Raw genomic sequence first — 20937 nt, forward strand, 5'->3', positions numbered from 1 at the left:
TCAACGTTAAATGTGGAAATCTGCAGAACAATACCTATCGTAAATGTGTAATCCTGTTTTGCGCACATTTAAAAATCCTTAACGTTGTCTCTTACCCATCAATAATTCGACTGCTGTTATAATTTACTTTATATTCGATAGCAGTAGAAGTAGCTATAGTTACTTATCATTAAAAAGTTTTTAAAATGATCATCTCAGCAATATACACAGATTTAATTAGTTTCATCTCTCCCTTGCGTGCTTTGTATCGTTTTGCTTATATAGGCATTCTTATACTATTTTCGTTCATTATAATTTTTTTAGGATTTTTTTGTCATCGTTTTTTTTTTTTTGCATTTGCGATGCTCTCATATGAAGTTTACATTCATCGATGCGAGTTGAAGACTAGCCTCGTCGAGAGAATAATCTCTGCGAGTGACAGGTTCTCCACAGCATCAGTGGAACCCGCTGGAACCCACTGGATTCTAGAATCCGCCGGAATCCTCGGAATTCTAGAAGGATCCGTTTCGGAACTTCCGGCACCACAGCACTAGTCCATGTGTCCATGTACAAGTATGTAAATATGTTGTGATTTTTTTTTTTTGTGTCTTTTTGCAGGGCTGTGAAAACCACATTTTTCCGTTCATCCAGGCAGAATTCCCGAGAAACGCTCGGAGCAGATGACGTGATTGGAGCGAGTGATAGCACAGGAAAGGGGAAGGAACGTCACTTCCAGTTTTTCAGGCCAGCGTATCACAGATCATTCTCATCGTAGCTCCGCCAATCCAACATTTCCATGAAATACGCGAACGTTGGAGTCTAACGCCCTTTGTCAAATCCGAGCCACTTTATTTCGGTGGTCAAATTTGATAAAAGGGAAAGAGGCCTTTGACGAGAGCTGCCGGGGATGAGCGGACAGACTTTGGCAAACAAATAAAAAACAAATGACGAGCAGGACACGTCTGTTATGATTCCGCTGGACAGAAAGAGAAAAACTCTGGAAGCTGGGAAAGAGAAATCAAAAGAACCGTGTTTCTGAAAATGTACATGATGCATGCATGTATGTGTGTGTGTGTGTGGTGTGTGGACGTAGGTGTGTGCACACTCTGTGGGTGCCTGTTCTATGCTGATTCATGTGTCGGACTCGTCGCACATCTCACACCAGGTTGTATTCCTTCAGGTTTAGCTGCAGGATGGTGTCTTTCACCGCCGCGAACACGAAGCGGATGTTCTCCGTGTCAGTGGCGCAGGTGAAATGCGAGTAGATGATCTTGTCGCTGTCGGGGTTCAGATCCACAAACATCTTTAGGATGAACTCCCGTGCAGCCTGGGCATCCCTTTGGGGCCCTACAAAACAATGTGTAAATGGAGTTAAACACTTTAGAAGACCTGAAAAAGTTCATCTTTCCTATTAATTTGCTCCCCACGAATCAAACCAACCAGCTCCAACATGAATCACATATAATTTGATTTGAAACAAAAACTGACATTGAGAAACTTAACTCACTTAAGACATACTTGTGTGTTCAAAATGGGGCTTGTAAGATTTTGTAATGTTTCTGAAAGAAGTCTTTTCTGCTCACCAAGGCTGCATTTATTGGTTCAAAAATACAGTAAAAACAGTAATATTGTGAAATATTATTACAATTTAAAACAACTGTTTTCTATTTGAATATATTTTAAAATGTAATTTATTCCTGTGATGCAAAGCTGAATTTTCAGCATCATTACTCCAGTCTTCAGTGTCACATGATCCTTCAAAAAATTATTCTAATATGCTGATTTGCTGCTCAAGAAATATTTCACATTAATATTATTTGGAAAAAGTTTCACATTTTTGTGAAAACCCTGATCTTTTTTTGAGGATTCTTTGATGAATCTAAATAATTTATTTTAAATAAAAATCTGTAGACATTATAAATGTCTTCACTGTCACTTTTTTAATGCATCCTTGCTGAATAAAAGCATTAATTTACTACCCAAAACGTTTGAAGAGTGATGTAGAGTTTATAAAATGTATTGACAATAGACATTTCCATGACCTTTTGTTGATTCTAACCAACATTTTCACTGCTGTTACGCTCTATAGTGGCCTTTCAAACATGTCACAGAAAAGCTAATGACATCAGTAGCTAATAAAACACATGCATACATTGGTACTGTTTGCATTAAACCAGTGTACATGAAAATCACCGTACAACAAAAAAACAACAACATACCATCGAACTCTGGGAAATAGTCGACCAGGTGGGAGTAGGAGATCTTCTCCTCCAGCAGGTCCTTCTTGTTGAGGAAGAGGATGACAGAAGAGTTTTGGAACCATGGATATGTGATTATCGTCCTGAACAGAGCCTTGCTCTCCTCCATACGATTCTGAACACAGACACAAAGAGTGGATTGCCATATATGTCAAAATGCACAGTAAAACTCACCAACCAATAATATAAAAGCTTTTAGAGCCTTGAGTCCAGAACTAGCATTTATGAAAGATGTAGAAATGTTTACACTGTTGGTCTTCAAGCAGCAGCTATATGCTTCTTGCTGAAATTTTATAATGAATATGGTCTACTATTCCTTAAAATTAGCTTTAATATTTTAATACATTTTTTAATCCATTTTTATTTCCAACTTTCTATTGATTTTTTATTTCTTATGCATTTTTTAGGATTATCTTTAAAACCTTTTATGTAAAGCACTTTCAATTACCATTGTGTATGAATGGTGCTATATAACTAAACTTGCTTTGCATAGAAACAGTATGTGAAATAGTGTAAGGATAGAGTGCAGTGTAAAGATAAACACGTCTATAATAAATGAATCACTTACCTCGTTGTCCGATTCCACTAGAACCTGATCGTACTCGCTCAGAGCCACCAGGAACATGATGGACGTCACATTTTCAAAACAGTGGATCCACTTCCTGCGTTCTGACCTCTGACCCCCAACATCAACCATCCTGAAAGACAAAGAGAGCAAGCGTTTGCATTATTGATTTTTACTGACATTGTATGCATTAATAATTCATGCTTATACTGTGCACAGTATGCAAATCCTCTGTATGCATGGAGCACTGTGTCCCATAATGCAAAGATCTTAGTTTCTAGTGTGCTGAATGCAATGGAATTTTTGACACACTATTATGTGCCAGTTAAGACATTTTAAAGCATATTTGGATTGACAGCTGGGTGGGTTGAAACTACAATATATTGAGGTCATGTGACAGCAACATAGTATAGTACTGTTTGTTTATCATTGCATAATGCATACTTTACATATTTAAAAAAAGCAATATACAGTATATGCATACATCATACTGCATACATCATAGTATGCAGTATGCAAGCATTTAATTCTGAACAAAATCTGTCACTTTACGCGTACTGTATATTATTTTTAAATATCACGTTGCATTCGAACTTTAGGCCTGCGTCAGCCGTCAGGCAGCCTTATCAGTGGCGCACGAAATGCGACGACGATGTAAGTGTCATTGCTTTTGTTAGCCTATCCAGTTGAACCCACTAGATGCGGCGCTGCTACGTTGTTCATTCAATATATTGCGGAAAACGAGAGCATCAGTGTGGAGAAGATGTTGTTTACATCAAAACTGAAACCAAGCCGTTCACACAGAACGCATATTTATCACATTTTCTAGAGGGACATCTATCAGCGTTGCACTCGCGTCTGGCACAAGAGAGCGGCATGTTTAGAAAGCCATGTACAATTAATGTAAGTTCAACTTTTAAAAAACATGTCTCAAGACTTCATGGCGGTCTTTCCCCATCCCACTGTATCTCATGTTTTTAAATGAAGAAAGTAGCCTACTCTTTGCGATTGGTTTTCGGTCCTTTGTATTAAACTATACATACATGCATGGTGCTGTTGTTTTTTCTAATTGTTTAAGCAACTTATATATTTTATTTTATTACGCTTTGAAGAAACGTGCATAATATTTTGCACGATGCGCCCTCTTGTGGCCTCAGGAGAGAAGCCAAAAGCTTTTTTTCCCCTAACTGAAATTATGCCTTTTAAATTTGAATATAATTCGAATTTTGATAATATTTAAGTAGAAAATTTGAATTTAGTTTTTCAGTCATTTTGATAGCCCTACTGTGTATATTTATTATGCATATAAAAATACACACACATGCATGTATATATTTAGGAAAAATATGTTATGTTTATATTTTAAATATATTTATATATAATATAAATTATATGAATATAAATATATACATGAAGAGTTTGGTTACAAAACGCTATAAATCCATTTTGATTAATTTGAGTAAAAATGTGTTTTCTTTACCAAGAAAGTGGCAAGCTGCAGAGAAGGGAGACTGGCGTTTATCGTGGTTTGGAAAGAAAGGGAGAAAACATGACAGAATAACTCGGCGGATATCGCATTTTGCATTAAATAAAAATCGACTTTTCAATACCGACCAGATACAATACTGATTTTGGCGGAAACTCAATTTTTCTTAAAAAAAAAAAAAGCCGTTTATCGCGTTTTGGAACCAAACTCTTCACATGTAAATATTTTCAAAATATATACTGTATGTGTGTGTATTTATATATACACATAATAAATGTACACAGTACACACACATATATTATGTAAACAAAAACTTTTATTTTGGATGCGATTAATCGTTTGACAGCACTAGTTTTTTTTTTACATATTAAAAGTTTGTATTATAGAAAAAGCAGATAACTCAAACAGTCGTTTTTTAGCAAAAGCAGATAACTCCACATTTCATGTTTCACAGTTAAATAAAAACACTTGTTTTATCTTTGTGATTTCCTCAGCTGACAATGCAGATGCCTGACAAGCGTTGTTGTTGTGATCATAAACTGTATGGATGTGATTACACACAATACACGGAGCTTTTCCCTCACCATTGTAATGTGCTGCTTTTGCAAGGTTCCTTTTACGCCCTGAATAAGATATCACGGGTTCATCAAGTTCATCGTAATTATCCATCCTCGGTCACTTTTAGTCAGTTTTGACGAAACTCCTCTCAGCTAGCACGTCTTTTCAAAGTGACTGGCAGCCTTGTCACCTGACCTGAATACAGTGCGCTGATTCGCTAAAATGGACATTTCGCCTTCTGTTCACAAACAACAAGGGCGCTTGTCGGTTTCTGCAGTAAAATGTGAACTCGCGATGCCTTGAAAGTGGACAATACTGGCTTTTTTGACAAAACGTGTTTAGGGTTCAGATCGCGCCATATGTGGAGAATAATGCACGGCACTCAGTTCTTTTTTTTTTTAAAGTGGCGTTTATCGGTTTTTGCAAATAAACTCGTCATATATTACATGTTAAATCCAGCCAGTCCAGGAATCATCCTGCGAATAAAAATATTTTAAATGCAATTTAACGCAAAAAAAAAAAAAAAAAAAAAATCTTGGAAATTTCCAAATATGCAAAAAAAAAAACATGATGCAACAACATGGTATAGTACTGTTTATTTACCATTGCATAAAGCATACTTTTTCAGTTTTACATGCTACTTACAAAACTGTAGGCAATATACAGTATTTCAAACAATGTAATATGCATACAATGTAGTATGCAAGCATTTAATTTTGAACCAATACTGGTTACTATAAAAAAAAAAAAGTATTATGCAAATGTAAACATCTGTCAGTTCAATCACATAATGAATCAATAAAGATAAATATTGTGGAAATATTTGCATACTACACACAATATGCATACTGCATTAAGAGAAAAAGTTGTATTTTAGCATTCTTTTCCGAACACACTCGCAGCCCTAGATTTCAGAAACATGGTAAATGTGTTCAGCCAGAGTCGGCGCTGTTTATCCAGCACTGATTTCAGGATTTCTACGGCGCCCCCTAGTGGAGTCAGAGCTCCAGTCCTGAGCCAGCAGTTCACAGAGGGGCTTTTGATAAATGAAGCCCTCTAGGATTGGCTGCCCAAAATAAAGCTCCTTCAGATAGAAGCGTCCTCATTTCCTTCAGCCAGGGGCTCGCTGACCTACTTCTGAACACACACACGCTCTTTAATGTAGGACGAGTCTCCACATTCACTCCGTACTTAGCGAACTTTGGCAGGAGGACAGACAGAGAGAGCGAGAGACGCCGTGCGTGCTCACTTTTACTCTTCCGGGAAGCTCGACGCGAGGTGCGTGAGGGTTTAAGACAGTTTTACAGAGATTAACAACCACAGAGCTGATGGTAATCATTTATGGAGTCAATATGGCAGAGAGGGCAGAAATAATCTCTTGTGTGTTTTCATGAATTTTCATAGCACGCACATAGGAACGATTAAAAAAAACTTTGTAAATCTCATCAGCATCTCTTCATAAGCATGTTTTAAATGTGCAGCCACTAGGGCTGTGTATCACCAGCAAAGTCACGATACGATACATATCACGATACAGATGCCACGATACGATGCATATCACGATACGGGACTGCATTGAATTTCACCTCAGAAGAGTTTAGTAAAACAGCCGTTTATTAAACACTGCATACTATAGTGCCATTTCTAACTATTGGCAGAGCAGGCAGCTGACCTCTGCATTATGAAGGGCCTCCATAACTGTACCACAGTACCCTACAATATAGGTAATGGCATATGTTTCATGTTTACAACGTTTTAAATGTTGTTCTTGTATTCAAATTAAGCATGGTCCACTGCTGCACACGTGCCACAATATCGATACTGGGACAGCTGTATCGATACTCGTATCGTGAAATCTCTGTGACGATACATCGTCGTATCGATGTATCGAACACAGCACTAGCAGCCACACTGGATATGATAAAATGAAATGTCCATAAATGTGTGCAACTTATAGAAATTTTGTCATGAAACTTCAAACACTTTATTTTTTGTTTTGTTTTTGTCTACATAGGCCACGCCCCTGGATCACGTCATGAATATCAATTACACTATATGATGTTTACCATCACTGATTTACATTAACAATTATTAATTTAGCAGATGCTTTTATCCAAAGCGACTAACAAATGACAAGTACAACAAAGTAATTAATCCTAAGCAGGCAATAACACACAAAGTGCTACCAATAAAATGTTTCAAACATCATCTAGAATTTAGATTCGCTAAAAGGCAGAAGTCGGTAAATGCTAACCATGGTGGGATTACCATTTACCACTTGTGCATTCGTTTAACCATAGCGACCGGATGACAGAGGCTTCTGCTTAGAGTCATTTAAACCGCAACCATGAAAAATAAACCTCTTTAAAATATAATCAACGTCTTTCAATAAGCAAGGGGTTGCTATGTCTCTGCGCTCACTACAGTTCAAAGGAAATTAATACTTTTATCAAGCAAAGATGCATTAAATTGATCACAACTTATGGTAAAAACATGTATAATGTTACAAAAGATTTCTTTCAAATAAATGCTGTTCTTTTGAACGTTCTATTAATAAAAATATACTGTTAAATAAATATTTTTAAAAACTTTAAAAAAAAAGTTATACATAGTGCAACTGTTTTCAACACTGATAATAATAAAAAATGTTTCCTGCGTATCAAATCCGCATATTAGAATGATTTCTGAAGGATCATGCGACACTGAAGACTGGAGTAATGATGCTGAAAATTCAGCTTTGCATCACAGGAATAAATTACATTATTAAAATACACTCAAATAGAAAACACTTGTTTTAATTTGTAATATTTCACAATATTACAGTTTCTATTGTATTTTTGATCAAATAAATGCAACCTGGGTGAGCATTTCTTTCAAAAGCATTAAAATACCTTACCAACCAAACTTTTTGAACATTAGTGTACATAATACTTATTTACATTTGACAGTGCTCCTCTCTTAAAAGAAAATTAGAAATTGTTTTGATGGCTCAATAAAGACAAAAGACAAAAAAAAAATCAACAGAAGTGCAATTTAGACAACTTTGACTGATGTGGGGTGTGATGTGGGCTGTATCTTTGTAGGTCACACACTAGAAAGTCGTCTTCAGCTCGGCAAAATATTAATAACTCTCCTCCATGGATGTATTCTCAATGCTAACCTACATTAAGTGCTAAGTTCCTAAATTTCAAACGAAAGCTGACGAATAATTGGTCCGTGTCCTCTACCTGAAAATGATGCTTTGAAGGTCGAACGGGTATTCAATAATCCCCGTGGTCGGGATTCGAACCCTCAGAACATCCTGCTGGGTGGGAAGGTAGGAGGGCTCGGCGATACGATCCAGATCAGAGAGATAGCTACAGAAAGACAAGGAGAGAGAGATAAAAACATCATTAACCCCTTTATATCACATGCGGTGGTTTAGTAAAGGATGTTTCCAGCAGAACCCTCGAGAGTCAGACGTCGTCCCCCGTCAGCAGATCTCAGAGGATACTCATTATGCTGTCTTGTGAGACAATCTAAAAAAACACAATGGCTAAATAGGGAAGACAAATGTTTTGTGTGTCTGGTCAAACTAAGGTAGACTTATCTTATGTGCAGAATGTACACTGCATACTGTCTAATATTTCTGAAAAACATGTGAGTGAAATAGTGTGGCGTATATAACGATAAATCTCTTTCCTGGCTTATTTAAATTGAATGTCGAATGAGAAGGAAAACACCATGAAAACGGCCAAGAACCTATCCAAAATCAAAAGAAATTAGAAATGATATTCTGCATAAAGAATATTAAGGTGTTTTCAGAACAACTATGATTTTATTGCATTGTGACATTATTGTCATGCAAGTAAATCCTGGAAAATTAAAAATCTTCCTAGAATAAAAAAAATGATAAAAGAATAAAGAAATTAATGTTAGTCATTTTTTTAACGTTTTTTAAAATGTATTTTTACTTTCTTGCACAATATATATATATATCAGTGGCGTGCGGTGGTGTTTTAAAATGAGGAGGCAGTTTTATATATAAATATATATTTATATATAAAACTGCCTCCTCATTTTAAAACACCACCGCACGCCACTGATATATATATATATATATATATATATGACCATTTCAAGTTTTATTTTGACGTGACACAAAGTAGTGGTATCTAAGCGGGACAGTTGTTTACTTACTTTATAATTAGTCAATAACGCCATCATTTTCTTCATTCAGACCGAGAGCTCGCAACGAAAACAAGAGGCGGGATTTATCACACGAACCAATCACACCCAATCATAACCGATCATATCCAATTATAGCGCGATGGAGGCATTACCTCCTCTCACGTGACTTTCCCCCATTCATCTCAATGAGCCTCCAGAAAAGTCACGGCACGCTTTGGGGTCTCTGTAGAAAGTCAATGGACTGAAGGGAGGCAAGCCTCCGCTGTAACTTTACCTGCGGGTGTCGCTGTTGGACAGTGTTACTTTATAAAAACGAGTGACTTTTAGACTTTTAATGTCATATTTAGTCATATTTGCGTTGTTTTATTTTTGTAATATCGATTATTTTCTCTTCCAACTTTTTGAGGAGACACTGCCTCCCTTGCCTCCTCGGAGGAAACGCCCCTGATATATACACTCCTCAATTGCATTTGCTGAATTTAACATGCAACATGCATACTGTACATTGCATACGATTTTTAATAGCATGTAAATCAGTAGTCTGGCTACAATGTTGTCACATGACCTCATTATGTTGCATGGTTAATTAAGCAAATGCTGTACAAATCTTACAAAATACTTAGATGGTTCATGTAAATGAACTTGTTCAAAAAACGATTCACTGATTCATTTCAATACCTTTGCGTTTTGTAGCAAGATATTTAGTCAAATTCTGTAGTTTGCCACAGCGGTCGACACAAATTAACTATACATTTATATAAATAAAGAGACTAGTTATTAAAAATTATTATGTTTCTAATTTTATTAGTTGAATTTGTGTAAATCTGTTAAATTTATTGCTGTCACGCAAATATATCCTACTGCACTGATGTGACCTGTTTTACCCCAGCAAACCAGCAGGGGGTGTGATTCACATGATGCCAATGATTCTTGAACAGACAGACTCCAGGCTTCATACATCTGTGTGCATTAATGTGGTGAAATACGCACTGCCTCTATATTTTATTGGGCCAGTAAAAGAAATAGGACAAGACTGACTGCCGCCAAACTCATCATCAGAGACATGGGCACAAACCCATTCAGAAAAAGGGCCATAAAACACTAAAACACAGTCTTTGAGACATGAATTGATTTGTATGTGTTGCACAAGATGAAAGACATGATATTTTTAAACAGAAATTGATTTCCCCCCTCCTTTTTCCAGATTTAATAACATCTTGGATATCGGTGGCCATATACATCCCTGACCTTCGTTTTACCAATGAAACTACAATATATTTGTTTTTTAACCAATTAAACTACAATATATTCCGCAGAATATTTATTTACAGAAAATATACTATAGTAGAACATCCCATCTTCTCATATGTAGTGCTGGAAAAAGTCTGATTAATTTGGTCGAATATGTTAATTTAGATGGTTCATGTAAATGAACTTGTTCAAAAAACGATTCACTGATTCATTTCAATACCTTTGCGTTTTGTAGCAAGATATTTAGTCAAATTCTGTAGTTTGCCACAGCGGTCGACACAAATTAACTATACATTTATATAAATAAAGAGACTAGTTATTAAAAATTATTATGTTTCTAATTTTATTAGTTGAATTTGTGTAAATCTGTTAAATTTATTGCTGTCACGCAAATATATCCTACTGCACTGATGTGACCTGTTTTACCCCAGCAAACCAGCAGGGGGTGTGATTCACATGATGCCAATGATTCTTGAACAGACAGACTCCAGGCTTCATACATCTGTGTGCATTAATGTGGTGAAATACGCACTGCCTCTATATTTTATTGGGCCAGTAAAAGAAATAGGACAAGACTGACTGCCGCCAAACTCATCATCAGAGACATGGGCACAAACCCATTCAGAAAAAGGGCCATAAAACACTAAAACACAGTCTTTGAGACATGAATTGATTTGTATGTGTTGCACAAGATGAAAGACATGATATTTTTAAACAGAAATTGATTTCCCCCCTCCTTTTTCCAGATTTAATAACATCTTGGATATCGGTTAACATGAAAGTAATAGTTTATTCAAAAATAACAATTCATTTACTCGCCCTCCTGTCGTTTCATACCTGCATGACTTTTTAACTGAGGAGGAGAATTTCTTAAGAATTGTATTTGTCATTTACAATGAATACGAGCATGAGCTTTTAAGCTCTAAAGGACACAAATGCATCATAAAAGTAGTCTATATGACTCGTGTGCTATATTGTAAATCTTCGGAAGTCACATGATAGCATTGTGTGAGTTATTCAGTGAAAATTGCTCTCGTTCAGAGTTCATGAGAAATGGCGATGTGGGATTCAGAATTCAAACTTACCTTTTGAATTAGTTTTTTTTTTCCCAAAGAATCAGTGATTAAAGACTCACATTTCAGTCTAGTTCAGTTGACTAGAGTACGTGAGTCAAATCAAACTTCTGCAAGCCGGAAAGCCTCAGTTCTAATTCACTGTAACTGCATGGGGAAAAATCCCCTTTAGTGTTCCACGGAAGAAATACAGTCACACGGGTTTGGAATGGCGTGAGGATGAGCAAACAATGACAAAATTCCAGATGTACAAATGTTTTACAATGAAATAACATGCACCAATTAATCATTCACAATATCACCAGGAACACATATTAGGAAAGTAAACAGGGTCATTTTTGAGTTCATGTAGATTGTGAGGATACACAACAGTGTGCACATATAAAACTGTTATTTATTAATAATCATACTATATTCAATACAAAGATGATGACAGATATACTCACTATTTCGTGGAGTCTGACAGCTGGTACTCTCTGCGTCTGTCGTAGGCCTCTTGAATGCCTGGATCTGTCCACAGCATCTTAATGGCACTAATGTAGGGCTGGTTGAATGACGACACCTTCTCAATGTCCACCTCCTTCACCAGCATGGCGTTTGCCTGCAGCCCAGAGCATATTAACAGTTTAAGGCAAAAGCAATGGAGAAAAATATTGATAATCTACAGCAGTGCAGATGTGCAATACTCCATCTAACCTATTTTAAACATGCTCTGGTCCTTCTATAATTATGGAGCTTCTATTATGCATGACATCTTATTAATAGTGAGACCACGTGGAATATGTACTTTTTTCATTTGCCACACCAAAGCAAAATATGAATGGTGAAAGCCAATTCATGGTTAAAATGGCTGGTGGCAACGACAACCAGTTACAGCAGCTAAAATATAGATATAATTTTAATCTAAATCTTTTTAAAGATGTAGATGAGTTTGTTTCTTCATGGAGCAGATTTGGAGAAATGTAGCATTATGTCACTTGCTCACCAGTGGATGCTCTGCAGTGCCGTCAGAATGAGAGTCCAAACAGCTGATAAAAACATCACAATAATCCACAAGCAATCCATACCACTCCAGTCCATCAATTAACATCTTGTGAAGCCAAAAGCTGCATGTTTGTAAGAACCAAATCCATCATTAAGATTTTTTTAACATTTAACGTTTTTAACTTCAAACTGTTTCTTCCAGCCATAATCCATAATAACGCTTCCTCCAGGGAGAAAATCCATCCCCTGTTGTCCTCCCACATCAAAATCCAGCTTATAAATGAATCTTGATCTGTGCATATTTCTCACCTGATTCAGACGAGACAAAATTTTTCACTGGAGAAAGCTATATTATGGAGAGAGGACTGGTATTTTAGCTGGATGCAATGGTTTGAAGTTGCTTCAAAAATGTCTTGATGGATTTGCTTCTTAGAAACACAGCTTTTTGCTTCACAATGCATTAATGGACTGGAGTGGTGTGGATTATTGTGATGTTTTTATCAGCTGTTTGGACTCTCATTCTGACGGCACCCATTCACTCCAGAGGATCCATTGGCGAGCAACTGATATGGCTAAATTTCTCCAAATCTGTTGCCACAAAGAAACAAACTTGGATGGGCAAACAAACTTGGATATCTTGGATGGCCTGAGGGTGAGTACATTTCATTTTTTGGGTGAACTATTTATTTAAAGGTGATGAGCGAAATTGTTTCTGGAAAGTTTTTTGCAATTGAGCTTGGTGATACAAGTGGAGCAGAAATTACACGTGTTTTGATTAAGGTGTGAAACATGACCTAGACATGTTTTCATCAGTTCCACCCTTAAAACCGTCTAACTTCAATACTCTACATGAATCATTCTCACCTTGTTCTGCTCATACTTGTAGCCGATTTTCAGGGTCTCGGTGGCGCGGATCATGGACTGCATGGAGGTGAAGATGTTCTGGTACACTAGCTTGGTGAATCCACGTTTGTCTTCATCTGTGTACCCGGTGCCATGGATGATACGCATCTGTTTGATGAACGTACTCTTGCCGCTCTCACCCGTGCCTAGAACAGAGGTAAGGGTCGGAGGTCAGGTTTACGTTCAAACTCTGGATCTACGATCAAGATCATTGGTACAGCATCCTTCATTCATGATCACCTGTTCAGATGTGTGGTTTGGTCACAGTGTGGGAGCAAATCAGGACACTTGAAATGATTTAATTAAACAACAACAAAAACTCTAAATCGTTCATTTGAGAGAAAAGAGCCACTTCTAATTAATGAGAGCAAATATGTGCCTGTGTGATGTTAGCTGCCAGTCCTTTTTCAGAAAAAAACAAAAAAAAAAAAACTACATGGTTCACTTCAATGTAAGTCTATGGGATTTATTTTACTCGTTTAATTGCAAGCAGCACACTTTTTGGTTCGTTTTGGTTACATCAGCATTTCCAAAATGACAGTTTGCAAACCCTTGGGGATTCATAAAGGAAATGCACGGAACTGAACAATTAATCAAAATGAAATAGAAATCACAATATAATTAACAGTGGCTCAATTCACAGTAAACGCTGCTTCTCACAATCTCTATCTCTGTATGCGCTGTGAGTTTAACGCATGCCATGCATTTTGGGAATGTAATGTGCAATGTTATTTTCAAATCAAAACAATTAACATTTACTGAAAAAAAAAATTCAGGGGGTACTTTAAGTAAATATTTGACATCTAAAAGGTTCAGCTGACAAGCAACTTTGGGAAACTCCTGAGTTACATTAATTCAATACATTTATTATCTAAAAAAAAAAAAAAAATCGAAATAATGTTGACTGTCTTTGAAGCCCAGTGTACAGGCTGAACTTCAAAAGGGTTCGTATGATCTGTCACACATGTGAACTCGCCCACACACACACACACACACACCAGCCCACCCTCATACTGAAACACAGATTAAAGTCAACATGAAATGACGCTCACATTTTAATTCTGCAACATTTCCGAATGCAACAGGGTATTCAATGAGAAAGTCCTTTAAAATAGCATGAATCCCTTAAAAGAGCACTATGACTAGAACATAGTGAAAGCAGATAGAGTCCATTTTAAATCTCAAGTTGAATGTTCCAGTCTTAACTCTTAAAAATAAATGGTCTTTATTGGCATCTACGGTTCCATGAAGAACCTTCAATGTCCAATGGAACCTATTCATTCTACAAAATGTTCTTTCCAGTGAAAAAAGGTTGTTTGCATTTTTAAAATGTTCTTCACATTAAGAAAAAATGGTAAGAACTGTTCTCTGAAAGGTTATTTAGGGGAAAAATGGTGCTTCCATGGTGCCGCTGTGTATCTTTTAAACTGTAGCCACAGCAGAAGAAGGTGAAACCTTTGCGTAGGTTTTGCTGGTAAACCAGACATTTTCTAAAAAGCAACACCTCTGTCACCGGAAGCACAAACCTATCGAGAGACACTGACAATATCTAAAGATGCTGTCGAACTACAAACCCCTCAAACAAAACATTCCCTCTCACTTCCTCGGTTTTACACACAATTAAAAGCTTTCTCCTTCCCTCTCTCTTGTTATGTAACACTCCTGTTTTGCTTCTCGGTTCAGCTGAGTGAGGATTTCAAAGGAAGGCCGCTCTTTCAGAATGAGAGGAGTCCTTCATCCCCTCTGTGACTGCAGGAAGTGAACCGATCAGCGAAGGGCCACGAGCATATCTGTACAAATAAAGCCAAATCCTACTCAGTTTTTGGAAAAACTTTGAGGCTCTGAGGAATGTAAATGTGCTGCTGCAGTTAAAGCTGCTTTGGGAGATTTTAACGCTACTTGCAGCACAAAACCTACTAGATTTTTCTGCCACTTTTATTGTCCACCAGGCAATGCCAAGCACCACTGCTTACAGGTTTCCCAAACAATTCCCCATCTGCATTTTTGACTATCCACAACATTTAGCAACTTCAACTACATAACTAAACAAGTATGACATTTTCAGTTAGCATTTTCCCATTTGCTTTTTACATGGCACAAATGTTATATTTTGCTTCTTAAAAGACATCGCTGGTCATGTGCAAAGTGGTTTATAATATTCTTCTTCATAACCACTTAATGGAGCACTTTATCTTATAAAAGAGCAATAAACAATTCTCTTTCAACAAAAAAGGCTGCATTTAATGTGCAGTGTCAACCTTTTACAAGCTAATATTTTCTCGGTCTGATATGTTGCTTTTTAGTTGAAAAAAAAAAACTTTTATCAATTAGAGATGTTACCACAAACAATATTTAAAATCTTTTTAGAAAACCATTGGAAGTTTCATGACATTTGGGCAAAGGGCTTGTAATGTTATCCTCAATATATACAGACATGTATTATTAATAAATAATTAAATATTTATAAATCAATAAATGTAATTATTTTGATATAAATAATTTATTTTATTATATTTACACTATTTGTCTAAAATTTTAAATCTTTTTGTATAACGTTTAAAATTTTAAATCTTACAATTTTAAGAAGTACAGAATTATAGAAAAATCATAGAATGCCTGATGTCACACGTTTAAAAAAAATCAGATCTGTGCATTAGGCTTTTGCAGTGCCAATGCAGAAAAATGGCAATTCTACAATTGCATATTGAAAAAACTTAAATAGGTAAATACAATACAGAAAAGGTTGTTTGATAAAAGGAAACATTATAGTGCAGTTATGCCCAAACAAAAATGAATCTGCTCTTCACAATCATACAGGTCAAATTCAACCGTCTCTCTGCAGATATTATAAGTACCAAATACAAACTATATAAATCAGGTTATTGATCTTTTAGAAGAAGCCAAAAGAATGTTATTTTTCTCTTTTCTCTCAGTGGATTCATGCTAATGGAGATCACTATTAAACACGCTGATTGTGTAGCAGGTCCAAAATGGAAACACATTAAGAAGTGATGCATTAGACAACTGAAGTGGCAACACCCGAGGTTTAACCAAGAGAGAAGATAAAAGTGTACAATGCTTTTTAAAAGCAAAACAAAGAGTTCAACCCAAGCTGGTTTTTAATGGGTCAGTGCTGATTATGTTATGACAGGGCTGGATCCCTGGAGAGTCAATGTGCTTCATATCAAACAGGTCAAACAGCATTTGCTTCCCATGCTAAACAGATGCAAATCCAACTGCATCAAATTACAGTATCCATGCATCGATCAAAAAACTCACGTGCAACCCCCAAAACATGCGTCAGGTTTAATTGTTTTATCTTTCAGCCGAGCAACATGCCACAATGTTTCTAATTGCATCTTTGCACAAAAGCAGAAAATATGGTTTTGTTGCCCGCACAACCAGGAAATGTCCTAAATGCAGAAGGCATGTGAAAAGGGGATTTTCCCGATCACAAAAAAAAAAACATCTTATTCAAATATAGGGATGCATTAATGCCCAGAGACTCCTGGCTTATTATAGGATGTCCATCAAAACAAACCCCAAACCTTTTTGGGGAAGAGATAGATGAGATTTGGCTCTAATGGCCAATGATTAGATTAGCTCTGTACACACCTTTAACTGAAACAGACTCATGTCACAATGCTTTCAATGAAGTGGGAAATCTTAAAAAAGTCAAACATCCGGCATTGTTGCACAAACTCTTCTATACCTTTATGAACTATGACTATACAGAATGAAAATTTGATAACAAATATTTGCAGTGCTTTAAAGGAAAAACATTCTGCATTCAAGGTTCAAAGTGCCAGTCATTTGGTTGCTATATTAGTAACAATGCCTCCACCCTTTGTTTGTTTTAGAAATACTACACGCATCAGCATCTCTCGGTGCTGGATCTCTCGTGAATGAGCTGTTACAGTAGGAAGAATCTGAAAAAACACCTGCTGATAGATGATAGACTGGGAGAGACAGAACAAATGATAGATAGATAGAATGACAGAAAGGACGACAGAAAGAACGACAAATACAATGATAGAACGACAGATAGATAGATAGACAGAACAGTTAGACAGAGCGATAGAGTGATAGAACGATAGATAGAACGATAGATAGGATGACAGAAAGAACGACAAATACAATGATAGAACGATTGATAGAACGATAGATAGATAGATAGATAGATAAACAGAACAGTTAAACAGAGCGACAGAGTGATAGAACGATAGATAGAACGATAGATAGATAGAACGATAGATAGAACGATAGATAGATAGATAGATAGAACGATAGATAGACTGACCCAGAGCTGTTTTTTTATTTTTTTTTGTCTGTCGTGATTGTGTGGTTGAGCTTCCTGCACTGTGGATTATGGAGATAACTAGAACATGGCTAATTCTGAACGCCTTATTTTCACTGTTTTCCATCAACAACTCCTTGTGTCTGAGCCTAGGCAAGATGTGACCTACTCCAGAGAATACCTGATGTCTCTACAAAGACATGCAGGACAGCTGATTCTTGAATTATTAATGCACGATTGCCCCGAAATCGCACGGAAACCTAACTTTAAAGCGAAGAAGTTAAAGAAAAGGGGTGCAAGAGGGGGTGTTTGGGCCAGGCTTCGGAAGCGAGGTGCGCGATTCCCTCTTCCCATGATAACGCTGTCAAATGTGCGGTCGCTTAATAATAAAATGAACTGATGTCCAGGGTAAGAGTTGAGAATGACTTTAAAATGAGTAACCGGATCTGTCTAACGGAGACATGGCTTAAAGACCAGACTGAAGTTGCGCTTCCTGGTTACATCACGATAAGAGCTGACCGGGGGAGGTATGTGTATTTTTGTGGACAGTAAATGGGCAACACAACTGCGCATTCATGAGAAAGTGTGCACACCCGACTATGAGTTGCTTTCTGTATCATTCAGACCGTTCTATCTTCCAAGGGAATTTGGACAGATTATATACCATTCTGGTTTACATACCGGGACCTAAATACGAGGAAGCTGCTGGTAGGATAAGTGAGAGTTTTAACAATGCACTCTAGCGCTCTGTGGACCAGCCTGTGTTCATACTTGGGGATTTTAATAACTGCGAACTTTCCAGTCATTTACCAACGCTACAACAATATATAGACTGTCCCACATGGCTTTCGCGGACTCTGGATCAGTGTTATGGTAATATACCGAATGCTTATAAGGCAGTGCCCCGTCCACCACTGGGTAAGTCAGACCATAACGTTATTCATCTGCTGCCCACATACAAAGCTAAACTCAAACAAGAGAAGCCTACTGTAAGAGAAGTGACGCTGTGGTCTGAGGTCTGTAAAGAGAGACTGAGAGACTGCTTTGATGATACGAACTTGACACACACACTGTCCCACTTTCTTGGAAGAGAACCACAATTATCCCTGTGCCTAAAAACTGCAACCCTGTATCACCTAATGACTTTAGACCTATTGCCCTTACCAGCATTCTATGTAAATGCATGGATAGGGTTGTGTTAGGGCATCTGCCAAATACCCATTTGTCTGACCAACTGCAGTTTGCTTATAAAGCACAGAGAGGCACTGAGGATGCTACGTTAACTCTGCTGCATGTGATTAGCAAGCACATTCAGCATCCTGGCGCTTTTGCTAGAATTTTATTTATTGATTTTAGTTCAGCTTTTAATACTGTCAGGATTGACATTTTATTAGATCGGCTATTAAAATTGGATACCAATGGGCACCTTGTGTTATGGATCAAGGACTTCTTAGCTGAAACTAATTAAACACTGGAGTCCCCCAAGGCTGTGTGTTATCACCTGCATTGTTTTCTATGTATATAAATGAAATGCAGATTTGTGAAAGTAATTTTAGTTTAAGTATGCCGATGACATGGCTATGGTTGGTCTTATGGCCAGAGGAAAGGGGGGTTTAGAGAGGGCTTATTTTGAGCATATAGACTGCCTGGCGGCATGGTGCAAGGAGAGTGCTCTGTCACTAAATGCTTTTAAAACCAAGGAACTTGTTGTCAGTACTACTAGGGAAGGGCAACCTACATGTCAGCCGATCATAATTGGGGGCCGACATGTTGAGATTGTAAATAGTTTTAAATATCTAGGGATTATCCTAGATTGTATCTTAAATTTTATTGAGCACACAGACTATATCTATAAGAAGGCAAGCCAAAGATTGTTTCTTTTGAGGAAACTAAATAGTTTTAATGTGAGTAAGGGAATCCTGAGGATGGTTTACACCAGTTTGCTGGAAAGTATTATTTCCTATAACATCACCTGCTGGTATGGGAATCTGGGGGCTAGAAGCAAAAGTAAGATCACAAAGATTATTAATATAGCCAGTAAGATCATATTGGACCCCCAGAGGCAGCTGGTGGAAATGTATACAAACCAGACCAGGAGGAAAACCTCACAAATAGTTCAGGACTTTACTCACCCTCTCCAACATGATTTTGAAAAACTTCCTTCAGGCAGACGATACAGGGTACCCATAGCAACAAGAAATATTTTCAAGAAATATTTTAAACCATCTGCCATTACTTTATTAAATAAATGATTTATAATCAGGTTTACGTATATTATGTAACTAATTGCTGTTATCTATTTATTAATATTATTTAGTTATTTATTTATTAATTATCTACTTATGGTTTTAGTACTATTAGCCTAATTTCTATATACTGCTTTTATGTCTCATGTGTCTGTAATCCTTGGGGCAAGACGTTCTTGTACTGTATATTTTGTGTGTCTGTTGTATTGGACTGTGAAGTTAAGTGTATTTGTGGTAGTCCTATATGTTTTTGTGGGGCCGAAGATGAATTTCCACATGTGTGGACAATAAAGATTTCTAATCTAATCTAATCTAATAGATTGATAGAAAGGACGACAAATACAATGATAGAATGACAGAAAGATAGATAGATAGACATACATAGATAGAACAGTTAGACAGAGCGATAGAACGATAGATAGATCAATAGATCGATAGATCGATAGATACAATGATAGAACAATACTGTAGATAGACAGACAGACAAATATATAGACAGAACGACAGATAGAATAACAGAACAATAGAACGATAGATAGATGGATGGATTGATGGAAGGAATAAATAGAACGGTAGAATGACAGACAGATAGAATGATAGAACAATGGATAGACAGACAGACATAGATAGAACGACACAAAATGAAAGACAGAATGAATGATAGATAGATAGAAAGAACAGTTAGAGCAATAGACAGAGCAATAGAACGGCAGATACAATGATAGAATAGATACATAGACAGAACGATAGAATGACAAATAGATAGAACAACAGACAGACAGACAGACAGATAGATACAGAAAACGATAGAACGCTGGATGGAAAGATAGAACGTAGACTTGTGCCGGTATTCGGTAATGCGATATATCACGGTAATGAATATGCACAATATTGTTATCGTGGGCACTTCTAAATACCGTGAATAATTATATATTACAAATTATTCCGAATTTTTAATGCATTTTAAGAATACTTTTCCCATCAACTGGTCAAAATGCACAACACCGCCGTATGCTGCGTGATAGACGCATGCGCACTCTGATGTAAACAAGCGCAGACGTGAAGCACATGGCGGAACATGCGAGAGACGCTCTGGATGAAAGCGCACTTTCACTCTCTGACAGCAGATGGCGCTAAACTGCAGAAATAATAATAATAATAATAATA

At 36.9% G+C, this 20937-nt stretch overlaps 1 protein-coding gene across 1 annotated transcript in view; it reads right to left on the reverse strand.

The window, feature by feature from the left end:
- Positions 1–319: 319 nt before the first annotated feature.
- Positions 320–20937, reverse strand: part of LOC107750923 (guanine nucleotide-binding protein subunit alpha-11-like) — a gene marked incomplete at its 5' end in the record, with an annotated part of 43451 nt that continues 22833 nt past the window's right edge. The window contains 6 exons of the mRNA XM_016566502.1: positions 320–1326; positions 2199–2352; positions 2806–2935; positions 8074–8202; positions 11787–11941; positions 13189–13373. Of these exons, the coding sequence (XP_016421988.1) occupies positions 1136–1326; positions 2199–2352; positions 2806–2935; positions 8074–8202; positions 11787–11941; positions 13189–13373 (944 nt within the window). The remainder of the gene's footprint in view (positions 1327–2198; positions 2353–2805; positions 2936–8073; positions 8203–11786; positions 11942–13188; positions 13374–20937) is intronic.

This window comes from Sinocyclocheilus rhinocerous, unplaced genomic scaffold, assembly GCF_001515625.1.
Source record: "Sinocyclocheilus rhinocerous isolate Xijiao unplaced genomic scaffold, SAMN03320098_v1.1 scaffold1534, whole genome shotgun sequence".
Classification (NCBI taxonomy): Eukaryota; Metazoa; Chordata; class Actinopteri; order Cypriniformes; family Cyprinidae; genus Sinocyclocheilus; species Sinocyclocheilus rhinocerous.